Raw genomic sequence first — 20,050 nt, forward strand, 5'->3', positions numbered from 1 at the left:
GGTAAAGTATTCCCTGCATTTTCCATGTTAGGGGCAGATGGGAAACACAAGTATATTTTTATAGATGGAGCTCAAACCCATGTTTCTCTATTATCCTGTCTGAGGAACTCAGGAGAGTAATGTCCCCCATCCATTGCTGTTCAAAGCTGTTATTCACAATGATGCAATTCAATGCAAATTGCTTTTTACAACCCCAGAGTCACCCACTTCATTCGGGATGGGTGTGTGGGATGGGTCATGTGTGGGATGGGTCAACTCTGTTGAAAGGCCGGGAGCGCCTCCCTAAATTTGTGACTCTTCCAAATATTCAGGAGGAGCTGGCAAGTTAGCTTTAAACTGCAGATTGTTAGGTTGTCTTCTCCCCTTCGGCATCCAGCCAACCAGACCTCAATTTATAATTTGTGCCCATGTCATGGAAATACTCGAGCAGTTTGTATGCTTCTTTATTTACATTTCGATGAGGGAATCACTTGGTCACTGGTGTTTTGGCCCAGGACTGTGCTCCGGAAGCTGCAGCTGGAACATATAGCCCTGCACCATCTCTCACTGTGATTGAGACAGAGTTGGCCGCGGTCTCTGCGATAGAAGCAGGGGAGGCTTAAGAGAGGAGGGTTCTTGTGTGCAGTCTGTGTGGGATGGCCCTCTCTCGATGGCCCAATAACGAGTAATCTCTATCGCTGTGTCAGTCTACTGCACATGTGCAGGTCCATAGGAAAATGGTGCTTATGCCATGTTCCAGGAAGTTTTCTTTACTGCGTGTGAGCAGATCTCTTGGAAAGTGTCGGCAGCACTATTTTCCAGTAATTTCTGCAGTGCCCACCCGATACCATACTCCAAAGAGGCGCAGGGTGTGATGTGTTGACCTCTTTGGACCCAGATGCAGCTCTCACCCTTTAATTATATATATGCCCAATGATAGACGATAGGAAACTTACAAGGTGGGTGGATGACGTCCTCTGCAGACAGGATGTAGAGGTTTACTGTTAGCAATTCGCCAGGCCCTAGGTTTCGGGGGTCCAGTGGAGCCTGAGGCCCCAGGGGTTTACTTATAAGAAAAGAAAAAGAAACATACTGTCGACCATTCATCTATGTCTGACATGACGGAAGTTTTAGGGAAATCTTAGCAGAATCTGTTTACACAATTCTAAGCACTAAGAAGATTTAGTTGTTTTTATCTCTTTTCAAAAGACGATATGAGTAAATGAAAGAACTCACCCCAAGTGGATGCCGCCATTGCAGTGCTGGCAATAGCCACCATCATCCGTATACCTAAGGCAGTGTTCTTAAAGGATAGCTTTGACAGGAAGTGTGAGGGGATTGTAAAGTCTTTGCCACAGCCAGGCTTCTCTCAGACGAATCTTAGCAGCTGCATTGGACAACAAGGTAATGGAGAAATGAACTGGACAGCTGAGAGAGGGGTTGTAATCCACATCTCCGAGATTGAAATTATTGTCCTTGTAGGTCACACCAGGGGTGATTTGTCCTCCTTGGGTAATGCTCTTCAGACATTCAGCTTTGGCTATTGCAGCCAGACGCATTCTTTGACTTATGTGTTGGGAGTTGGACATGGAATCTGTAGCTCTGAAGGCCTTACCTTGTGCAGATTCTGACCTCTCCTGTCCAGGGCTGGACAGCTTTATTTTAAAAGACGCATTCTTTATTTTAGAAGATGCAGAGGGTAAGAGTTCCTCTTTTCCGGATATGGTAACTAAACCAAGGGGCCAAAAATATATAGGCTCCTTATGTTTCCATAAATAGATGTTATCAGATTCAGAATAGAATTACTCTCTTCCATCCTACATAACAAGAAGCCAGTTTCTGGCCTTTAACAACCCCTGTCTCCATGTTCTGATCTAGGTGGGGCATCACAGCCTTCTCAGGTTTACATGGCAACTGCCAGTTCATAGCTCCTACTTTTGGGTTGGTCATAGCTCCGGGTGATGGGGGTTCACGACGGGCACAACAATCATGGTGCTGCTTTTCATTGTCAAGAAGGGTACCGGTTAATCCGTACCTGGACAACCTCCTAATCAAAGCAAGCTTGGACCTTCTTCTCTAGAATCATTGGCAGCTGACAGGGGAAAGACTGTAGGAGAGCAATTGGGTGATTAAATTGCCAAAATCAAATCTTGCTTCCAGATTGGCTCAGCCGCTCATGATACACTGACATCCTAAGCATTGCAGTTATAGGTGTGAAGTTTTACACGCAGTGTTGTCTGAATCTACGCCATCCCCCCCCCCCCCAGGGGCATCTTTGGAATGTTCCCAAAGTATAGCAGTAGATACAGTACTTAACTCAGTATTGCCCCAGTGCAGGGAAAGCTGCTCCAAAAAGCAGTAATCCATGTGATCCCTAGCACTGCCACCACTGCCTGATCCGGCTGAATGCTCATGCATAACCTCAGCCGCAGGGCACACAATGCAGTGGTGGCGGAGGTTGTGGATCTGCTTGGATCCCTCTTTGCAGCCCTGGAGCTCTGGGAATCAATAACTCCAAAAACTTTCAGTTTTCTGAGTTTTCTGAATACTAGGTGACCCCATCGGGCTCCTAATAATGAATGAGCCGTTACTAAAAACATGCAGTAACTAGCTTTTCCGCTTGTATAACGGGCCCATTAAGGATGATGAATAAGCCACTAGGAGATAAAAAGTATTTAACAATGAATATCAGAATTTTTTTTTTTTTTTTATCTTCACAGGTTCCAAGGATGTTTGTGAACCTGGTGACAATTCTGGACATTTTGCCACTGAAAGCTCTGTACGATGATAAGAGAACTCGCTGTCCACAGCAGATCATGAGGTCAGTCGTGTGACAATCTGTGTTCCTCAGTATATTAGTATATTACAGGGGATGTAGTTGGTATCACGACGTTCACGATGCCGGTGAACAGAACACCGGCGCCGGAATTCCAATAGCCAGTATTCCAAACATAAGTATGCCGGTAAGAGTTAGGGTTAGGCTGCAGGAGGGAGGTTAGGGTTAGGTAGTAGCAGGAGGGTTAGGCTGGGAGGTTAGGGTTAGGCTGTGGGGAGAGAGGGTTAGAGTTAGGCTGCAGGAGGGAGGTTAGGGTTAGGTAGTAGCAGGAGGGTTAGGGTTAGACTGGGAGGTTAGGGTTAGGCTGTGAGGAAAGAGAGTTAGGGTTAGGCTGCAGGAGGGAGGTTAGGGTTAGGTAGTAGCTGGAGGGTTAGAGTTAGACTGGGGGATGTTAGGGTTAGGCTGCGAGTAAAGAGGTTTAGGGTTAGGCTGTGGGAGGTTAGGGTTAGGCTGTGAGGAAAGAGAGTTAGGGTTAGGCTGCAGGAGGGAGGTTAGGGTTAGGTAGTAGCAGGAGGGTTAGGGTTAGGCTGGGAGGTTAGGGTTCGGCTGGGAGGAAAGAGCGTTAGGGTTAGGCTGCAGGAGGGAGGTTAGGGTTAGGTAGTAGCAGTAGGGTTAGGCTGTGGGAGGTTAGGGTTAGGCTGTGAGGAGAGAGGGTTAGGGTTAGGCTGGGAGGTTAGGGTTAGGCTGTGGGGAGAGAGAGTTAGGGTTAGGCTGCAGGAGGGAGGTTAGGTAGTAGCAGGAGGGTTAGGGTTAGGCTGAGGGAGGTTAGGGTTAGGCTGTGGGGAGAGAGGGTTAGGGTTAGGCTGGGAGGTTAGGGTTAGGCTGTGGGGAGAGAGCGTTAGGGTTAGGTAGTAGCACGAGGGTTAGGGTTAGGCTGTGGGAGGTTAGGGTTAGGATGTGGGGAGAGAGGGTTAGGGTTAGGCTGCAGGAGGGAGGTTAGGGTTAGATAGTAGCAGGAGGGTTAGGGTTAGACTGTGGGAGGTTAGGGTTAGGCTGTTGGGAGAGAGGGTTAGGGTTAGACATGGAAGAGGAGGTTAGGGTTAGGCACTAGGGGGAGGACTGGGCTGAAGGAGGGGAGAATTAGGGTTGGCTGCGTGGAGGGATTGGGTTAGGCTGCAGAGAGGGAGGGTTAGAGTTAGGCTGTGGAGGGGGGAGAATAGGTTTAAGCACTGGGGGGGTTAGGATTAGGCACTATGGGGAGTGTTAGGGTAAGGCTGTGGTGAGGGAGAGTTACGGGGAGTAGTATATTACTAAATTATACTACAAAGATAGTTGTTCCTGAAATATTTTACATCATCAAAAATGTGTGTGCAAAAATAGTGTTTACAGTTCAAGATTTGATACCCCAGTCAACGTCATCATCATCATCATCATCATAATACTGTAGTTTACAAAAACATTTCATAAAAAAGGGCAGCTTCACTCCCACTTCCACAAAAGTGTTTCAAGAACCAGTTCTCATAGCCCACATTGGGAGAATCAAAAATGAGGGGACACACAACATGCAGTTCTCATACACCTAAGACCTTATACACCATACGGCGTGAGAGACCCGCCGTGACTGAGACACTCCAAGCCTAGTAATATACTGTATTTTTTCTTACATTTTGCGTCTTACTCTTAGGGGTAAATTTACTAAGGTGTGAGTTTCTTTTAGAACTAGTGATGTTGCTCATAGCAACCAATCAGATTCTATTATCTTCTAGAAGCAGCTAGGTAAACGTTAAGTAGAATCTTATAGCTTGCTATCACCAGTTCTAAAAAACTCACACCTTAGTAAATTTACCCCTACAGACGCTGGGCTATTACTGTAACCGCGCAGGAATTCGTTTTAAACACATACAAAGTCACAGATGAAGCACAATGGAACTGGGCATGAGAAAAAGACGCTGCATTGTAGTACTTCGTATACAGATTCAGACAGATGTACAAATCACGCACATCAAGTCGCCATGATTTTTTCATTTTTGGGTTGATACAGTACATCGAGCATTGCAATAACTACAATTCATTGGCAAAGCAGGCCAGGGCTGTCTGTAAAGGCCAAGTATAAATGAAAAAGTAAGTGACCCCCCGTCTTCAATACAGAGGTGTGACACTGAAATCTGGACCCTGGAGCAAGCGCTTGTAATACAGCTACATCCACAGTACTGAAATTCATCACCAACTTGTTGAGGTGTATGGTGATAACATCATGTCACGGAAACAGGTTTGGGTTTAGTGCACCGCCTTTGATAATAGCAGGATAGACACAGGGCCGGTTCAGGGGCTTTTTGCGCCCGTGCGACAATAGGGGGCGTGGCTTCATACAGGGGGCGTGGTCAGCTACGTCCCCTGTACAGTAGTAGCGCCGCTGAAATTATGTGCGGTTCGCGATGACGTCATCGCGCACCGCACAGTAAAGGTCCTCTCCACGAAGGGAAACTAGATGCATAGCGTCTAGTTTCCCTTCACAGCGGGCAGCGGCAGCGGGACACAGCGGGGGGCACAGCAGCAGCGGATCTTGCCCTGGGGCGGCGCCCTCCGGATGGCGCCGGCGCCCCGGGCAAAAGTCCTGCTTGCCCGTGGCAAGATCCTCTACTGGATAGACATTCCAAATGAGCAGCGTTCTGGCCGGCCAAGCACATCCCCCATCTGCAAATATGTCCTTCAGATGCAGACATCTGATCACACTACACATCTCAATGTGTGATCGTGTTGCCACCAGCCCCGCCATCTTACAACTGATGCTGGGACAGTGTGACTGATATGAGGCGCAGTCGTGAGGAGAAGCAGTAATCTACCTCTTCTGTACCTTATTATACCACTTTCGTATGTGGGTAACAGTACTTGCCTCGCATATTCCACCTTTTGATATCCCTCTTGCTTTGTCATGGCTAAAATCTCATGACTGTTGGCCTAGCCCACAAAATGGCCGTCTCCTCTGTGTGAAAGTAATAGGTTCACTACAAATTGGCAGTTTTAAGAATAACTACACTATTTTGTGTCTTTATGCAGTTCGCTATGTGGATGTGTGGTGAATTTTACTCAGGATACTGTACAAATTGCAACTCTTAAGACATTCAACAAGCAGTACCAAGTAAGTCCAGTGATCACTGTGAGGTACCCCACATATATACTCAATAACATGTCATCATTCACACAGTACACATAGATAATACAATACCAATAAACTACTCTAAGATGCTAGCCCCTAGCTCATTATTGCAATGACTTCTGTGTCCATGTTGTATATGTATAATGAACTTCGTTTAGGTACTTCTACTTTCATCCACATTACACTATGCACAATAACTGTACACTAGGTCTCAGTGGCAGAAGTAGTGAGTGGTGGGCCCAGGTGCAAAAATATGCTTTGTTACACCTGGCCCCCCGGCCCCAACCCCAAACTCAAAATACTAGAGATTCTATGCGCGCACTGAAGTGGGAAGGGGCGTGGCTTCACTGCACACAGGGTATCAATATTATTTATGTACAATGCAAGATAGTTTTCAGTCAAATCAGGATAAGACTATTTTGCATTGTAAATAAATAATACTTATACCCCGTGTGGAGTGAGTGCTGTGTATGCAGGGAATGGCAATAAAAGCGAAGGGGAAAGAGGGGGAACTGTTGCACTGGAATTGTTGTATCTATCTTATCTAAAATAAGAATTTACTTACCGATAATTCTATTTCTCGGAGTCCGTAGTGGATGCTGGGGTTCCTGAAAGGACCATGGGGAATAGCGGCTCCGCAGGAGACAGGGCACAAAAAGTAAAGCTTTAGGATCAGGTGGTGTGCACTGGCTCCTCCCCCTATGACCCTCCTCCAAGCCTCAGTTAGGATACTGTGCCCGGACGAGCGTACACAATAAGGAAGGATTTTGAATCCCGGGTAAGACTCATACCAGCCACACCAATCACACTGTACAACCTGTGATCTGAACCCAGTTAACAGCATGATAACAGAAGGAGCCTCTGAAAAGATGGCTCACAACAACAAAAACCCGATTTTTGTAACAATAACTATGTACAAGTATTGCAGATAATCCGCACTTGGGATGGGCGCCCAGCATCCACTACGGACTCCGAGAAATAGAATTATCGGTAAGTAAATTCTTATTTTCTCTATCGTCCTAGTGGATGCTGGGGTTCCTGAAAGGACCATGGGGATTATACCAAAGCTCCCAAACGGGCGGGAGAGTGCGGATGACTCTGCAGCACCGAATGAGAGAACTCCAGGTCCTCCTCAGCCAGGGTATCAAATTTGTAGAATTTAGCAAACGTGTTTGCCCCTGACCAAGTAGCTGCTCGGCAAAGTTGTAAAGCCGAGACCCCTCGGGCAGCCGCCCAAGATGAGCCCACTTTCCTTGTGGAATGGGCTTTTACTGATTTTGGCTGTGGCAATCCTGCCACAGAATGTGCAAGCTGAATTGTACTACAAATCCAACGAGCAATCGTCTGCTTAGAAGCAGGAGCACCCAGCTTGTTGGGTGCATACAGGATAAACAGCGAGTCAGATTTTCTGACTCCAGCCGTCCTGGAAACATATATTTTCAAGGCCCTGACAACGTCAAGCAACTTAGAGTCCTCTAAGTCCCTGGTAGCCGCAGGTACCACAATAGGTTGGTTCATGTGAAATGCAGAAACCACCTTAGGTAGAAATTGAGGACGAGTCCTCAATTCCGCCCTGTCAGAATGAAAAATTAAGTAAGGGCTTTTATATGATAAAGCCGCCAATTCTGACACACGCCTGGCTGAAGCCAAGGCTAACAGCATCGACACCTTCCATGTGAGATATTTTAAGTCCACAGTGGAAAGTGGTTCAAACCAATGTGACTTTAGAAAACTCAACACCACATTGAGATCCCAAGGTGCCACTGGAGGCACAAAAGGAGGCTGTATGTGCAGGACCCCTTTTACAAATGTCTGAACTTCAGGTACTGAAGCCAGTTCTTTCTGGAAGAAAATCGACAGGGCCGAAATTTGAACCTTAATGGACCCTAATTTTAGGCCCATAGACAGTCCTGTTTGCAGGAAATGAAGGAAACGACCCAGTTGAAATTCCTCTGTAGGGGCCTTCTTCGCCTCACACCACGCAACATATTTACGCCAAATGCGGTGATAATGTTTTGCGGTTACGTCCTTCCTGGCTTTGACCAGAGTAGGGATGACTTCTTCTGGAATGCCTTTTTCCCTCAGGATCCGGCGTTCAACCGCCATGCCGTCAAACGCAGCCGCGGTAAGTCTTGGAACAGACAAGGCTCCTGCAGTAGCAGGTCCTTTCTTAGAGGTAGAGGCCACGGTTCGTCCGTGAGCATCTCTTGAAGTTCCGGGTACCAAGTCCGTCTTGGTCAATCCGGAACCACGAGTATAGTTCTTACTCCTCTCCTTCTTATGATTCTCAGTACTTTTGGTATGAGAGGCAGAGGAGGGAACACAGACACTGACTGGTACACCCACGGCGTTACCAGAGCGTCCACTGCTATTGCCTGAGGGTCCCTTGACCTGGCGCAATATCTGTCCAGTTTTTTGTTGAGGCGGGACGCCATCATGTCCACCTTTGGTTTTTCCCAACGGTTTACAATCAGGTGGAAGACTTCTGGGTGAAGTCCCCACTCTCCCGGGTGAAGGTCGTGTCTGCTGAGGAAGTCTGCTTCCCAGTTGTCCACTCCCGGAATGAATACTGCTGACAGTGCTATCACATGATTTTCCGCCCAGCGAAGAATCCTTGCAGCTTCTGCCATTGCCCTCCTTGCTTCTCGTGCCGCCCTGTCTGTTTACGTGGGCGACTGACGTGATGTTGTCCGATTGGATCAACACCGCCTGACCCTGAAGCAGAGGTTTTGCTTGACTTAGGGCATTGTAAATGGCCCTTAGTTCCAGAATGTTTATATGAAGAGACGTTTCCAGGCTTGACCACAGGCCCTGGAAATTCCTTCCCTGTGTGACTGCTCCCCAGCCTCTCAGGCTGGCATCCGTGGTTACCAGGATCCAATCCTGAATGCCAAATCTGCGGCCCTCTAGTAGATGAGCACTCTGCAGCCACCACAGGAGAGACACCCTTGTCCTTGGCGACAGGGTTATCCGCTGATGCATCTGCAGATGCGATCCGGACCATTTGTCCAGTAGATCCCACTGAAATGTTCTTGCATGGAATCTTCCGAATGGAATCGCTTCGTAAGAAGCCACCATTTTCCCCAGGACCCTCGTGCACTGATGCACTGAGACCTGTCCTGGTTTTAGGAGGTTCCTGACTAGCTCGGATAACTCCCTGGCCTTCTCCTCCGGGAGAAACACCTTCTTCTGGACTGTGTCCAGAATCATTCCTAGGAACAGTAGACGTGTCGTTGGAATCAGCTGCGATTTTGGAATATTTAGAATCCACCCGTGCTGACGTAACACTACCTGAGATAGTGCTACTCCGACTTCTAACTGTTCCCTGGATCTTGCCCTTATCAGGAGATCGTCCAAGTAAGGGATAATTAAAATGTCTTTTCTTCTTAGAAGAATCATCATTTCGGCCATTACCTTGGTAAAGACCCGAGGTGCCGTGGACAATCCAAACGGCAGCGTCTGAAACTGATAATGACAGTTTTGTACTACAAACCTGAGGTACCCTTGGTGAGAAGGGTATATCGGGACGTGGAGATAAGCATCCTTGATGTCCAGAGACACCATATAGTCCCCTTCTTCCAGGTTTGCTATCACTGCTCTGAGTGACTCCATCTTGAATTTGAACCTTTTTATGTAAGTGTTCAAGGATTTCAGATTTAAAATTGGTCTCACCGAGCCGTCCGGCTTCGGTACCACAAACAGCGTGGAATAATACCCCTTTCCTTGTTGCAGGAGTGGTACCTTGATTATCACCTGCTGGGAATACAGCTTGTGAATGGCTGCCAAAACTGCCTCCCTGTCGGAGGGAGACTTTGGTAAAGCAGACTTCAGGAAACGACGAGGGGGAAACGCCTCGAATTCCAGTTTGTACCCCTGCGATACTACCTGTAGAATCCAGGGATCCACTTGCGAGTGAGCCCACTGCGCGTTGAAATTCTTGAGACGGGCCCCCACCATATCTGAGTCTGCTTGTAAAGCCCCAGCGTCATGCTGAAGACTTGGCAGAAGCAGGGGAGGGCTTCTGCTCCTGTGAAGCGGCTGCATGGTGCAGTCTTTTTCCTCTTCCTCTGCCCCGGGGCAGAAAAGAGTGGCCTTTTGCTCGCTTGTACTTATGGGAACGAAAGGACTGAGTTTGAAAAGACGGTGTCTTTTTCTGCTGATGTGGAGTGACCTGGGGTAAAAAGGTGGATTTTCCAGCCGTTGCCGTGGCCACCAGGTCCGATAGACCAGCCCCAAATAACTCCTCCCCTTTATACGGCAATACTTCCATGTGCCGTTTGGAATCCGCATCCCCTGACCACTGTCGCGTCCATAACGCTCTTCTGGCAGAGATGGACATAGCACTTATTCTTGATGCCAGGGTGCAAATATCCCTCTGTGCATCACGCATATATAGTAGTGCATCCTTTAAATGTTCTATAGTTAACAAAATATTGTCCCTATCCAGGGTATCAATATTCTCGGTCAGGGAATCCGACCATGCGACTCCAGCACTGCACATCCAGGCTGAGGCGATTGCTGGTCGCAGTATAATACCAGTATGTGTGTATATACTTTTTAGGATATTTTCCAGCCTTCTATCAGCTGGTTCTTTGAGGGTAGCCGTATCAGGAGACGGTAACGCTACTTGTTTTGATAAACGTGTGAGCGCCTTATCTACCCTAGGGGGTGTTTCCCAACGCGCCCTAACCTCTGGCGGGAAAGGATATAATGCTAATAATTTTTTAGAAATCAGCTGTTTTTTATCGGGGGAAACCCACGCTTTTTCACACACCTCATTTATTTCCTCTGACTCAGGAAAAAATATTGGTAGTTTTTTCTCTCCCCACATAATACCCTTCTTTGTGGTACTTGTAGTGTCAGAAAGGTTCAATGCCTCTTTCATTGCCGTGATCATGTAACGTGTGGCCCTACTGGACATTACGTTTGTCTCGTCACCGTCGACACTAGACTCAGTATCTGTGTCAGGGTCTGTGTCGACCCACTGAGGTAACGGGCGTTTTAGCGCCCCTGACGGTGTCTGAGACGCCTGGACAGGCACTAATTGATTTGCCGGCTGTCTCATGTCGTCAACAGTTTTCTGCAAATTGCTGACATTATCACTTAATTGTTTAAATACAATCATCCAGTCAGGTGTCGACTCCCTAGGGGGTGACATCACCAACACAGGCAACTGCTCCGCCTCCACATAATTTTCCTCCTCATACATGTCGACACACGCGTACCGACACACAGCACACACACCGGGAATGCTCTGATAGAGGACAGGACCCCACTTAGCCCTTTGGAGAGACAGAGGGAGAGTCTGCCAGCACACACCCAGCGCTATATATATATATACAGGGATAACCTTATATAAGTGTTATTCCCTTATAGCTGCTGTTATTATCGTTATTTGCTGCCAAAAATGCCCCCCCCCCCCCCTTCTCTTTTTTACCCTGATTCTGAAGCAGGACTGCAGGGGAGAGTCAGGGAGCCGTCCTTCCAGCGGAGCTGTGAGGGAAAATGGCGCTTGTGTGCTGAGGAGATAGGCTCCGCCCCTTCACGACGTCCTTATCTCCCGCTTTTCTGTGTAAAATGGCAGGGGATTAAAATACATCCATATAGCCCAGGAGCTATATGTGATGTATTCTGTTTTGCCACCTAAGGTATTCCGTTATATTGCGTCTCAGGGCTCTCCCCCCCCAGCGCCCTGCACCCTCAGTGACCGGAGTGTGAAGTGTGCTGAGAGCAATGGCGCACAGCTGCGGTGCTGTGCGCTACCTTAGTCTGAAGACAGGATGTCTTCTGCCGCCGATTTCACCGGACCTCTTCGTCTCTTCTGGCTCTGTAAGGGGGACGGCGGCGCGGCTCCGGTGACCCATCCAGGCTGAACCTGTGATCGTCCCTCTGGAGCTAGTGTCCAGTAGCCTAAGAAACCCGATCCACTCTGCACTCAGGTGAGTCCGTTTCTTCTCCCCTTAGTCCCACGATGCAGTGAGCCTGTTGCCAGCAGGACTCACTGAAAATAAAAAAACCTAACTAAACTTTTATTCTAAGCAGCTCAGGAGAGCCACCTAGATTGCACCCTTCTCGGCCGGGCACAAAAATCTAACTGAGGCTTGGAGGAGGGTCATAGGGGGAGGAGCCAGTGCACACCACCTGATCCTAAAGCTTTACTTTTTGTGCCCTGTCTCCTGCGGAGCCGCTATTCCCCATGGTCCTTTCAGGAACCCCAGCATCCACTAGGACGATAGAGAAATATTAATGTATTAATATTGACTGAAACCCCAAATCTCGATACTGTATCAGATAATCTTACAGTTTTATGGTGGTGCTACCACAGGTCATGTAATAGGCCCTACACACTGGCCGATTTTTTGAAAGATATGAACGATCTCGTTCATAAATGAACGAGAACTCGTTCATATCTTTCAGTGTGGAGGCTCCAGCGATGAACGATGCGCGGCCCCGCGCTCGTTCATCGCTGGTCCCCCGTCGGCTGTGCATGCAGGCCAATATGGACGATCTCGTCCATATTTGCCTGCTATTCAATGGAGCCGGGTGACGGGGGGAGTGAAGAAACTTCACTCCCCCCGTCACTGCCCCCCCGCCGCCGGGTCGCCCGTCGGCCGTATCGGCTGTCGGGCACCTCGACGGCACATCGCCATATGTGTAGGGCCTTTAGGAGTACATATAGGATATCAGAGGAAAAAAGGAAAAGGATCTGTTTTCTGGCGCACTAAATAGTAAATTAGAATAAAAATTAACTTTTAATTAATTTATTAAAAATATGTATAGACATGTTCTATTTCATGTCCTCTGAAATATTCTAAAAACATCTACATTTAATGTGACAACATGACAAGACTGTGAATTGCACAAAACAATAAACAAAAATGTAAAAAAACTAATGAGCAGAGAATGGGTCAGATGGCAAAGCAGAAGTATGCATGGGGTGGGCTGAGATTCCAAAGGTACACGTTGCCTGACGAAGGGCATTAAAGCCCGAAACCTTGCTAAAAGGAAACTTGTTTGTGTCATTCCTGTGAAAGCCTGACGGGTGCCATTCTATGGAACTATGGTATCTATGTGTAAGTATCTATGCGGCAGTTGAAGCTTGTGAAGGAGGGTGCCAGCCTTTTGGATGCTGTATATATATATATATATATATTGCAAAGGGTGATACAGCGCCACTTGTGGTGTATAATCTCAGTACTAATTTAAGATCTATAAAAACAGTATAAAAGCTTAATAAAAACACACAAAAAACCTTGTTAGAGGTGTCAGCCAACCCTTAAGAGTGCAACACTAGTACGGTGTTGCCAAAGGAAAAGATATAGTGAAGGGATAAGGGTACCGGCGACTGATGTTGTGTAAATATGCAAATGCTTACTGTTAAAAGCTTATGATTCATGAGCCAAAAAATATATAAAATTGAACAAACAGATTTAATGGTACATACAGATAAAAAGGCATAAAAGGTCGTAAAAAATCCGAATCAGGTAAAAAGGTAACAAGATATAAAACTTAGCTTTAAAATAGGCAAGGGGGTCACTGCAGGGAACCCAACGCGTTTCGTCACATCAGACTTCTTCAAATATATATATTTATTTTACCAGCGCACACATATTCCGTAGCTCTTTTACAGAGAACATTTGGCCACCCACATCAGTCCCTGCCCCAGTGGAGCTTACAATCTATATTCCCTACCACATGTACACGCACGCACATATACTGTAAATTTGTGTTCATTTTTTATTGGGAACCGATTAACCTACCAGTATATTTTTGGAGTCTGAGAGGAAACCGTAGCACCCAGAGAGAACCCACGCAAGCACGTCATCCATGCTGCCATAGAGAAAGAGGGAGAGAGAGAGAATGTGCTCAGGATTTACATTTTTTATTTCACATACTCTGGCTGGCTCTGATGGTAAGGCTCCACAGTAGTGCAGGCTGCGGCGCTTACACATCCACTGCACACACAGGCAACTCCCCGTGTCCTGTCCTGTCCTTCCTCCTACCTCCAGCAATCAGTGTGTGGCAAGCCTGACGCAGCTGCAGTAGCACCAGCTTGAAGGGTGATGATAGATCTCATCACCCTCCATTGAACTGATGATGCCACAGTCACGGGTTGCCTGCTAGCTCCTTTCTTCCCTCCTTCCCTGCCTCTGACACCAGTGGCAATTTAATGATTCAGTGGCGGGCTGGCGGCATTTAATGATCCAGTTTGACTTAATATACAGCCGTCGGCTGCGGGCCCCGTCGTTGCGGCGGGCCCCAGTGCAATGCCCCAGCGCTAGTTTCACCACTGGTGGGCCTATGTCATCTCTGATTTATTCTCTCCAGTGTCCTGTCATAGGCTGACTCCAAGAAGAAGGAAAATGATGGGTTATGAGACTACAGCATGATCTATGTAAATAATATTTAACCATTTATTAGGAAAAGACTCACCAGCTGGTGGAGAGTGGACTGTATGATACGACAGAAGATTTCACAGTCGTTGTTCAGCCATATTTGGAGCATCTAGAGATACCATTAAAAGAGGTAACACACCACATTTAGCATGACTAAGAGAAGTTGATGTCATGTGAAACTATTATTGATATTTTACAGCAGCTTTAAAGCTATTCATACTCTTGGACACTATTCATGTTTTATTTTGGTATTTTATGGAATTAAATTAGATTTTTCTGGGAACTCAATACAAAATAGTCTGCAATGTAAAATAAAAACAACTCTAAAGTCTTTTTTTTTTCTAATTAATTACAAACAATAAAAGATAATCATGCTTTGTATAAGAACATACGCCTTTATCTAATTTCACCTAAGTAGACCAATGAACAACCAGCTATCTTTAGAGGTCACTGTTAGTGTTTCGTATAATTTCAATACAAATGCTGTCATGTTAGAGACCTTACAATTGATTAGTGCGTTTCCAAGCAAGCTTCACCATGAAGATCTAAGAACATTCATGTCAAATTAGAGAAAAGTTTACCATGAAGCACCAATTAGAGGGAGGATATAAGAAGACTTCAAAGGCTTTTTATATCCACTGACGTGCTGTCAAATGCAATATAAATAACTTTAACAGATATGGTATGAATTTGCCTAGAACAGGTTGTTCTCCAAAACAGCACCCGTATGAGAGAGGCCATTTGTATGGAGGCCTCTAAGGTGCATCTGGCAACTCGTCATTAAGCTGCACTACATGGGAGGTTGTCAATAAGAAAACCATTGTTTTAGAAAAACAGTCTCCCATACAGTTTGCTTAAAGCATGTGGGAGACCATCAGAGGCGTATCCAGAACTTTGTGGGCCCCATAGCATCATTTTGAAGGGCCCCCGTCCCAATGCATCTAGAGAGACACTTCTCTGCAGCAGTTGTTCATTTGATGCCCTAAAGTAGTGCCCTAGTTCATTTTCTGAACCATAGTAGAGCCTTATTTAATGTTATGCCCCATAGTAGTGCCCTAGTTTCTTTTATGAATCGCAGTAGTGCTTAAGTTCCCCCATGTCACATTTAAGAGCTGCCAGTACACATTATGCCACACAGTACCCCAATTCACATTATGATATATAGTGCTCCCCGTTCATATTGTGCCTCATTACAGTGCCTCGGTTCATATAACATTAAAATGCCCTCCAGTTCATTTTATACCACACTACAATGAGCAGGTCTAGGGGCATACCTAGATATATTGGAGGACCCAAGGAAAAAGTTTGAAAGGATCCCTACGTACCACCCAATGGCGAAAAATGTATATAAAACATGTAACTTTGGCAGGGAAGGTGGCCCCTCTCAGCTCTGGGCCCCAAAGCAGCTGCACTCCCTGCACCTATGGTAGCTACGGCCCTGTATATAACACAAGTAACCGTGACAGGGAAGGTGGCCCCTCTCAGCTCTGGGCCCCATAGCAGCTGCATTCCCTGCACCTATGGTAGCTACACCCTTGTATATAACACATGTAACTGTGACAGGAAAGGTGGCCCCTCTCAGTTCTGGGCCCCATAGCAGCTGCACTGCCTGCACCTATGGTAGCTACACCCTTATATATAACACATGTAACTGTGATAGGGAAGGTGGCCCCTCTCAGCTCTGGGCCCCATAGCAGCTGCAATCCCTGCACCTATGGTAACTATGCCCCTGTATATATCACATGTAACTGTGACAGGGAAGGTGGTCCCTCTCAGCTCTGGGCCTCGTAGCAGCTGCTCTCCCTGCACTGATGGTAGCTACACCCTTGTATATAACACATGTAACTGTGACAGGGAAGGTGGCCCCTCTCAGTTCTAGGCCCCATAGCAGCTGCACTGCCTGCACCTATGGTAGATACACCCTTATATATAACACATGTAACTGTGACAGGGAAGGTGACCCCTCTCAAGCTCTGGGCCCCATAGCAGCTGCACTCCCTGCACCTATGGTAGCTACACCCTGTATATAACACATGTAACTGTGACAGGGAAGGTGGACCCTCTCAGCTCTGGGCCCCATAGCAGCTGCACATACTGCACCTATGGTAGCTACACCCTGTATATAACACATGTAACTGTGACAGGGAAGGTGGCCCCCTCAGCTCTGGGCCCCATAGCAGTTACAATCCCTGCACCTATGGTAGCTATGCCATGGAATATAACACATGTAACGGTGACAGGAAAGGTGGGCCCCTCTCAGCTCTGGGCCCCATAGCAGCTGCACTCCCTGCACCTATGGTAGCTACACCCTGTATATAACACATGTAACTGTGACAGGGAAGGAGGGCCCCTCTCAGCTCTGGGCCCCATAGCAGCTGCACTGCCTGCACCTATGATAGCTACACCCTGTATATAACACATGTAACTGTGACAGGGAAGGAGGGCCCCTCTCAGCTCTGGGCCCCATAGCAGCTGCACTCCCTGCACCTATGGTAGCTACGCCCTTAGAAACCATCATATTGTACCAGGATAAATGGATGATAATTCTATGACCTGATGACATTAACGGCGGGATGTAAGACAAAACCATGGCTTGTAAGTGATTGCAGCTTCAGAAAATCATCAAAGATCGTCCGGCAACCCGCACCCCCGGCGATCTTGAATGCCCGTACATCTTGTCGCAAGTCTAAACATATCAACAACATGTCATCCCCCCCCTCCTCTGCAACTGCGAACCATAGTGATGGAACCAAAATGCCGTGGGTACACTTCACTGCTTTATTAAGACCTGACATATTTTAGTGCCCCATATCAATATTTTGTAATGTACCCCCATGTACCAGAGATGGTGAAAAACTATATACAAGCTATATACAAATACACAGTAAAGGGGGAACCGCTCAGGTCCACCCCTTGCCGCTTTGGCATTCTCTGTGTTTTATATGAAATGAATTAAGAAAGAGCTTTAGAGATTGATTTTCATTGATGGTAGCTACACCCTTGTATATAACACATGTAACTGTGACAGGGAAGGTGGCCCCTCTCAGTTCTGGGCCCCATAGCAGCTGCACTGCCTGCACCTATGGTAGCTACACCCTTATATATAACACATGTAACTGTGATAGGGAAGGTGGCCCCTCTCAGCTCTGGGCCCCATAGCAGCTGCAATCCCTGCACCTATGGTAACTATGCCCCTGTATATATCACATGTAACTGTGACAGGGAAGGTGGTCCCTCTCAGCTCTGGGCCCCATAGCAGCTGCACATACTGCACCTATGGTAGCTACACCCTGTATATAACACATGTAACTGTGACAGGGAAGGTGGCCCCCTCAGCTCTGGGCCCCATAGCAGTTACACTCCCTGCACCTATGGTAGCTATGCCATGGAATATAACACATGTAACGGTGACAGGAAAGGTGGGCCCCTCTCAGCTCTGGGCCCCATAGCAGCTGCACTCCCTGCACCTATGGTAGCTACACCCTGTATATAACACATGTAACTGTGACAGGGAAGGAGGGCCCCTCTCAGCTCTGGGCCCCATAGCAGCTGCACTGCCTGCACCTATGATAGCTACACCCTGTATATAACACATGTAACTGTGACAGGGAAGGAGGGCCCCTCTCAGCTCTGGGCCCCATAGCAGCTGCACTCCCTGCACCTATGGTAGCTACGCCCTTAGAAACCATCATATTGTACCAGGATAAATGGATGATAATTCTATGACCTGATGACATTAACGGCGGGATGTAAGACAAAACCATGGCTTGTAAGTGATTGCAGCTTCAGAAAATCATCCAAGATCGTCCGGCAACCCGCACCCCCGGCGATCTTGAATGCCCGTACATCTTGTCGCAAGTCTAAACATATCAACAACATGTCATCCCCCCCCTCCTCTGCAACTGCGAACCATAGTGATGGAACCAAAATGTCGTGGGTACACTTCACTGCTTTATTAAGACCTGACATATTTTAGTGCCCCATATCAATATTTTGTAATGTACCCCCATGTACCAGAGATGGTGAAAAACTATATACAAGCTATATACAAATACACAGTAAAGGGGGAACCGCTCAGGTCCACCCCTTGCCGCTTTGGCATTCTCTGTGTTTTATTTGAAATGAATTAAGAAAGAGCTTTAGAGATTGATTTTCATTTGACATTACGGAGATTTCATGTGTTGATCAGTTATAGGAATTGCGGAATAAAAGCCACTGTGACTATGGTGTAGGATGATAAAATGCGGAAAAATGACAAAAGGGCTAAATAAATTTTATAGGCACTTTGGGGCGGATGTAATGACGCCCTAGTCCGGCAGCAGTGCGAGATACCGGCTGAACTCTGCCCTTTTTTTTTTCCAAAGGGAAAATCACTTACAAGGCAAAACCATCCCGCAGAATTCGGCCAGCATCCCGACGAACTAGGGCGTCATTACATCCGGCTGTCTACACATACACACACATACACTTGCACTGCACACGTACTTCCTCTGTCCTCCACCATTTTTCTTTTACTATCAGCTTTTGTTTTATATGGTATTAATTATTCATTTAAAGTACAGCACATTCCTTCCCAGTAATATGAAAGCAGACTATGGCGTTTCCGGTATGATCTCATCTTTAGTCAGGATCTTAGCTGCAGAGTTTGCTTATGTCTCACATGTAGGATGGATCTCCTGACCGATCCTATATGGCTCCAGACTGCTTCCATTTTGGAGAGGCAGCCCACGCCCAGAGCGCCCGTAGCTTGTGGAAAAACATGGTGAGTTGATGGTGTGAAATGTTCCTGTGTGGAGCCTCTTTCCTGGTCCCCACATCTGATGTAAGTGAGCTCTAGGCATAACCCCTGCCCTAACACCAGCCCCAAGACAGACCACATATCCTATCATAAGCAAGTTCTTGACAGAAACCAATATCGTCCTCTTGGTTCTAGTTCACAGCTTCTCAAATCCAGGTCTCGGGAAACACTAACAGTGCACGTTTTCCATATCTCCTTAATGGACCTCAATTGTACAGTATTCATTACTGGCAGACACATTTTAAAAGATCTAAAGGGGGTTCTAATTATTTATATTGTGATTCTGTAAGGAAACCTGGAAAACAAGCCCTGTTGGTGTGTCTCTTCGACTGGATTTGAGAAGCAGTGTTCTAGATGTTAGTACATTATGGGATCGGTTCAAAATCACAGCTGTCGAGATCCTGGCAGCCGAAATAACGGCGCCAGAATCCCGACACCTGCCAGACCACCGACACAGGAATACAGAAAAGCTTGGATACCCGGGATACAGAAAGTAAGACTCCAGGTGGCTTTAGGATTAGGCTGCGGGGTGGAGGGAGGTTAGGGCTAGGCTGCAAACGGGGGGAGAGGTGGTTAGGGTTAGGCAGCACTGGGGTGGGGTGTGGGGGGGTACGTTACGGTGAGGAGTTAGAATAAATAACTCACCCCTGTCGGGATCTTCAGCTTCAGCGTCAGTATTCTGAGCACCGGTATCCCATATGCCCGGATATTCTACCCAACCTGTACAGTATGACTGGGCTAGCAAATTTGGACTGCACAGATATAAACTGCAAGAGATTATCACACATTGCTGGATGTCTTGGTCCTTCAAGAGGATTACCGATATTCCTGTTTCAGAATCTTGGAAGAGGCATAGGGAAGATACTCTCTGTACACCACCACCTACACAATTTTTGGGGGTCAATCAATAACATTTTCCCCTGAGTGAAAGGTACATGGCCTAT

At 47.0% G+C, this 20,050-nt stretch overlaps 1 protein-coding gene across 1 annotated transcript in view; it reads left to right on the top strand.

Moving 5' to 3' along the window:
* LOC134911022 (phospholipase B1, membrane-associated-like) overlaps window positions 1-20,050 on the top strand; it is a 249,524-nt gene that overhangs the window by 81,574 nt on the left and 147,900 nt on the right. Inside the window, exons 25-28 of the mRNA XM_063919415.1 lie at window positions 2,700-2,800; window positions 5,813-5,894; window positions 14,334-14,438; window positions 18,975-19,070. Coding sequence (XP_063775485.1) covers window positions 2,700-2,800; window positions 5,813-5,894; window positions 14,334-14,438; window positions 18,975-19,070 — 384 coding nt within the window. The remainder of the gene's footprint in view (window positions 1-2,699; window positions 2,801-5,812; window positions 5,895-14,333; window positions 14,439-18,974; window positions 19,071-20,050) is intronic.

This window comes from Pseudophryne corroboree, chromosome 4 (assembly GCF_028390025.1).
Source record: "Pseudophryne corroboree isolate aPseCor3 chromosome 4, aPseCor3.hap2, whole genome shotgun sequence".
In the NCBI taxonomy this organism is placed as follows: domain Eukaryota; kingdom Metazoa; phylum Chordata; class Amphibia; order Anura; family Myobatrachidae; genus Pseudophryne; species Pseudophryne corroboree.